Source organism: Marmota marmota, unplaced genomic scaffold, assembly GCF_001458135.2.
Source record: "Marmota marmota marmota unplaced genomic scaffold, marMar, whole genome shotgun sequence".
In the NCBI taxonomy this organism is placed as follows: Eukaryota; Metazoa; Chordata; class Mammalia; order Rodentia; family Sciuridae; genus Marmota; species Marmota marmota.
The window spans coordinates 17,297,514-17,303,905 of record NW_026000242.1 but is presented as its reverse complement, the minus strand read 5'-3'; the positions used below and the strand labels follow the sequence as shown (position 1 = coordinate 17,303,905).

At 30.9% G+C, this 6,392-nt stretch overlaps 1 protein-coding gene across 2 annotated transcripts in view; it reads right to left on the bottom strand.

Annotated features, from left to right (window-relative positions):
• Positions 1-292: 292 nt before the first annotated feature.
• Positions 293-6,392, bottom strand: part of Kbtbd3 (kelch repeat and BTB domain containing 3) — a 31,798-nt gene continuing 25,698 nt past the window's right edge. For both annotated transcript variants that reach the window (XM_015489927.2, XM_048795945.1), the window contains exon 3: positions 293-4,989. In XM_015489927.2, coding sequence (XP_015345413.1) covers positions 3,387-4,989 — 1,603 coding nt within the window. In that variant the 3' untranslated portion in view covers positions 293-3,386. The remainder of the gene's footprint in view (positions 4,990-6,392) is intronic.

Genomic DNA, 6,392 nt, shown 5'->3' with positions numbered 1-6,392 from the left:
AAAAATCTTTGGTCATGCACTCCTGTGCAGGAAATCACTGAGCTAACAATTTATCAAACGCCACAGTCCTTGATAAATAGTCGCATTCTAAAGTAGGACTTCATAAAGAGGACTTCGTGGTGTAAAGTTGTTTCTTAGACATAAATCTGGTTTCCTATAAATTTCAGCCCTTGTGTTTAGGAGTTCCTCCAGAGCTGCCCTCTGGAAAAAACATTTGGGATATTACACTTCAATTCTAAATATAGATAATTTCCAGAATACTAGATCCAATTAAAATCTCAAAGTAATATTATACATTTAACTATTTATTCATTACATCACAGTATTTTTTGCTTTCAAATATCAAAATATAAACAAATGCATTTCTCTGTGCAATTCTGATTTTCAAGTGATGTACCTTGAGCTAAGCACACTCAATACATATTCAGCTGTTCCTCTTAGAAAATGGAATCATATTGCAGTATAAAGTCACTCTCAAATAATCTAACTTCCAACGGTAGCATGTAAGAACTCTCTCTTTTCCAGTATCAGGGTTGAATATTATGGAAATTCAGTTAATTTTGATTATGCAAATATTCTTCATATTATTTATCTCAAAGGCTGCAGATGAACAAAAGTTACATTAGATTTTAGCCCAAATCCAGAGGTCACTCTAGGAATATTTATTGAATTTTATCTCATACGTTAATCTTTTTATACTTATTGACATATACCTTTAAATTTTAAAGATAGCACAATATTCAAATAATTTTTCATGCATAATATAAATGTAGTCTAACAGACAAACAATAATGAATTTAGAAATGTTATGCAGAATTTCTCCACAGGAATGACAACAATCTGGAAAATGAGCACAATTGTCTCTTATGCTGTAGCATTGGCTGAAAGATAAAATGAAAGGAAGAAAGAATTTGAAAATAATGACTAAGGGAAGAGTTCATAAAAGAATGTTATTTTTTCTTACCTAAATTTACAAACAGAAAAGATGGCCCCTTCTGGAGGTACTGTTAATAGACTTGAGGGATTGCTGAGATTTGCATGTCAGAAATCCAGAATGATGAGATCAGAATGATACATTTTGTTCTTAGACAGTGAAGCTATGATTGGCAAGACTAGAGCATATACCCAGCACTAAACCTGTGTAGATGGATTCCTTGAGGAATCTAAAGACAGAATCATTTTTAAGGCATATAGATCAAATGAAAGTACAACGACAACAAGATTCAATTAGAAGATCAGTTAGTGGTGCAAAGCCCACAGGCAATGAGAAAAAATAGTGAATACAGGAAGAGTTTGGGGTCTTATAACTAGACATAGTATTTTCTTCACAGTGATAATTGAAGAAGAGCTGAAAGGTGTGCTATAAAGGAATGACAATGCATGAAAATGATCAAGAAATAACCCACAGCCCCTGTAGCAACTAAGGCAGAAAATCTGCATTAGAAAAAGGTAAAAAACAAAATTCATGGGGAACTACCTACATTTTGATAAGAAGGATATTTCTAGAAACATTACCATAAAGCAATGGCCAATGAGAAGAATGGTAGAAATCAAGATGATAAAATAATGAAACAGTATCAGAAAAGGATTTGGTTTTGCTTTAGTTCTCCTTTCTGGAAGCGATGAACAATTCCTAAAGTCAGTGATGACAACAATATTTAAACATACTCTATTAATATATGCTTAAATTAATGGTTCAGTAAATCCAAATATAGGTCACTTACTGTTATAGTCTTTCTCAAATAATGTGTTTTCAAAGGCACACAAATATAGAGAAGCCTCCATTAAATTTTCTTTCTTAAACACACACCTAGAGGAAAGGGCAGAGCCAACTAATCATGTGCTTAGATAGGAAGGCCACCAATTCTATAGAATTCTCTTTATGTAACTGTCACCTCATTGGAGACAGTCCCTGTTTGTACTCTAAATTCTCTTTGATATTGAAAAATATATTTGAAACTTATTTTCATAATTTTTTGTGGTAGAATAAAAGAAACTTCATTTAAATACATTTCCACTTTATATTTACTACAGATTAAAAGTTACTACTAAGTATATGAAACTACATGTGATTCCAGAGAAATACAATCTACACATTACCTGAGATATAAACCAGGAATCTTAAAATGTAAAATGTCTTTTATACTGAGTAAAAAAACATTTCCTTGCAAGACAGAACCATCTATTGAAAACAAGACCAATATTCTTTTTACTTGAGTTGAAAATTAAACACTTAAACAGGTAGTGAATACTATTATCAATACCAAAAAGCTTAGTCATCTTTTTAAATTAGAAATTAATTTACTATGAGTAATTTACCGAAGGAGTAAACCAGAATAGTGCTTTAAAGGTTGTATATGTTATTGCAGAAAACTGATATGGTGACAAATAAATCCTAAAATTTCTTACTGTAGCTGAAATTTGAAAAAAGTTTAAGAAATGGAATGATAAGATCCACTTATCTAGAGGTCAAATTTTCTATATCTTCAATTATGTTGGAACCTGACATTGATACAGAAAAAAAATATTTTAAGACTACCATCCTAGAATCTAAGAATATCACTACATGTGTTACATGTTAAGATAAACTCAGTCTAGGTATAACTTAGAACCACTAATAAGGAGTGTTAATTTACTAATGAGCCAAAAAATATGATGAAAGGTATACTGCTAAAGAATTTAAACTGACAACAAAAATAATCAGTTTTAAAAGATTTAAGTAACTGTCAATAGCATGGTATTCTATATTGGTACAAAATGATTTTATTAAGCTGAATTACTAAAAAAAAACTAATGTAGGTTTACTGTTTAGAATGATGGGGAAATATGTTTCATTTTAGAAAATTTCTGGCAAAAAAAAAAGGTAAAAGAAAGAAATGTTTAAAAAAGTTAACCTAAGATCAGAAAGAACAGGAATTCAATAACTCTTAGGCTGACAGTATCAAGCAAGGATTCTCACCTACTTATACTTTCTTTCACGTCCCATAATGTAGTGTGTATAATTCATTTTTACTACCTCAAGAGATTTACCCATCTACATAGTACAAGTCTGTGAACTTTGTTTTAACTAATCTTTCATAGGAGAAGTACTTAAAAAAAATCAAAGTATCAAAGCCTATGACTTTTACTTACATATGAAAATACTAAGTATTCTGTATTCTCCAAGATTAAATTACATTCAACATAATTTTTGGTAAATGTATTGTGTATTATAAATTTCTGGGAACTGTATATTCATAGCTAGCATACATACATAGTAGTCCTGTAATAGAAGGAACATTTTATTTTAGTAAGATGTAAAGACCTTTCTACCAATCATTATGGCAAACAGATTTACCATGTTACAAGAATGGAGTAGTTTTAGAATGTCCAAGCACATACTTCTTTTAGAAATGATTAGAAAACCATGGGTCCCTGTATTTATTGAACTGAATCACCTGGCAGTAAAATTCAGTTAAGGCTCTTGGCATTGGTGAAACTTCTTCCCACTCTGACCTGCTGCTGTGGTAGACTTGTACTTCATCTGTGATTTCATCTGGTGCATAATCACCACCTAATATATAAATCTTATCTTCAATTCCAATTGCACCTGCATTAAAACCTGCACATTCAAAAGACCCTTCACCCTTCCAAACACAAGTATCTGGACAAAAACTATAAACCTTATAGGTGGAAAGGTCACATATATACAGTGTGCAATTTACAGGGACAGCTTTAATTAGTGTAGCATGAAAAAATTGCCCAAACTCTGCTACTAGTTCAGACCACTGATCAGTTGTAGCATTATATTTAAAAAAGCAATCAAGTGATGGGTTGAAGGCATCTGTAATTTCTACCTCTGATCCAAGAACATAAATTACATTTTGGCATGCACTTGCTTCTGGATAATATATGCCTCTAGGTAATGGGCTAACAGATATCCATTCTTTAGAAAGAGGATCGTATGACTCAACATCTAGGAGACTTTTAATGTCCTGAGATCCCCTAGTCTTTCCACCTATGACAAATAATCTGTTGAGAGCCATAACTGATGTATGCATGGTTCTTGGTGTTTTCATATTTGATACCAAGAAGAAATCATTTTTGACTGGGCAGTAGCACCAGGTTTGATCGGTGGCATCATGGTAAGACTCAGCAATATGAAGTCGAACCTTTCTACAACACTTCCCTTTGCAACCACCAGTCAAGAATATTTTCTCTCCATAGCTAGACAGACTAGACCCTGGCAAATCAATCAGGTGTGATTGGGGTAATATTTTCCATGAGTCAGTTTTAATATTATAGCAAAATGTATATTGATTTTCTCCATTTTCTTCAGTTTTATGAATAAATATGTATTTTTCAGTTGTGGATGGTCGAGCATCAGGGAAAAGTCCACTAGAACCTTGTACACATTTAATTGCATCCACGATTATGTCAAAACAGTTTGTGCTTTTGAGTAAACACTCTTCATTGAGAAGACAGTCTTGAAGTGTGTCCTCGGATAACTGATGTAATCTTACTTTCTTAATCAAATGAGGCAGATGCTTTTGCCTTGATTCTAAGTTATGTTTTGTCCAATTAAGAACGACCTTCAGTACTGTTTCTTCTTCAGGAACATTTAATTCATCTGATTCCAGACATTTTTGCAGTATTCCAAAATTCATCTCTAAGAAATCATTGGATTTAAATAACAGAGAAAAGTGATGTTGTACAAAGTATAATGCATGATCAAACAAACGGGTTGAACCATAGCTATCTGATATAGATAATAAATGTAAACAATTGACGAGATTAATGCTTTTTATTAAAAAGTCACTGCAAGCTTTGGATAGGAAGGAAACTTGAAGAAATGATGACAACTGGAAGAACATTTCCACATTATCATCTGTAATTTTTGTCTTTCCAGTATAGGCATAATCAAGAAATGCTTTTACTGCTTTGGAGGACAAATTAGTAATGGTAACACTTCCATCATCTCTTTCTTTCATGTTTACTTCAAACATAGCCCTGCAAAAATAAAGAACACAAAAGAACAAGTAAACAGGAATATTTTGCTCTGTAATTTTCAATATACCTGAAGGAGGTTTCCTTTATACTTACGGTGATTTAAAATACATTTATGAAATCATACTTGATAGCATTCTAATGAATGCTAAAACTAAGAATACAACTTAGGAAAAAGGAGAATGATAAGCTACTTCCTACATCAATACTTCTTAATATGAAACTACTAGCTACTCAATACTTCTTAATATGAAACCAAATGAAAATAGTGATAAAAGTTAGTATATCCATATTACATATTAAGGAGGAGTTTTAAATAATGTATATTAATTGAAAGATATTAATCTATAATGATAATTATATTAATTATTAAAATCTCTATAGTTACTTTAGGGTAAAATTAAGAGCATGGCCTCTAGAGCCAGCTGCCTGAGTAGGTTTTCTAGCCTCTGCCACTTATTAATTGTACGACCCTGGGGAGGTGACAACTTTCCTCTACTTCAAATTCTTCATCTGAAGATGGGGATACTGATACTATCTACTTCATTGGGTTTTTGAGAGGAATAAGTTAATCAATTCAAAGTATTAGCTATTAGTGTTATCATTTAAAGAAAGCAAATGCTTTTTCTATAAGATTGAATGTATTTTTGATTTACTACCAGTTTCCATATTTCTTTTCATAAGACAGAAATAAGATCATATTTCTATACTTTATTTACTCATATTTAAAGTATCTGGCCAACATTTATCTTATATTTATCCTGTTTTCATAAAGTGGTTACTATAAAATGTGTGAATTCTTTTCAATTTCTTATTCCAAATGACTTTACATGTTAATCATAATTTCCTTTGTCCAAAAACATAATCAAGGGTATTTATCATTCATTATGCACATTTTTTGACATTTTAATATTATATTTTCCTTCCAACATTGCAGTGAGTACATTTGATCATAATGTACAATTATGAATTGGTAGCTTTTTTTTACAAGAGTATAAATGATCAAATTTCTATCTATATTTTTTAATGAAAACTATATTAAATATTCATTTAATAAAAGGATCTGTCATTTGTGTTATTTAAAACAGGCAGAAAATTAGAAACCTATATTAGTCTAATAGTAATTTTAAAAATGAAAAGGAGTCCTATAAAAAATAAGGTGTAAGCTAAAAAAAGTACTATGGACATAAACATTTAATTAAAAAATAATGTCAACAAGAAGAGTAGAGGACTGAAATTCAAATGCTTACATAAACCTCTTACTTTATTTGGATGAAAATATAGAGAAATCAAGCTGTATGTCCAAATCAGATTATTTCCATTTTTGCTAGGTTTAGAAATAATAATCATATCAGCTAATATTAGTTAAATATAGTGGGTACTCTGATGATTATTATACATTATTT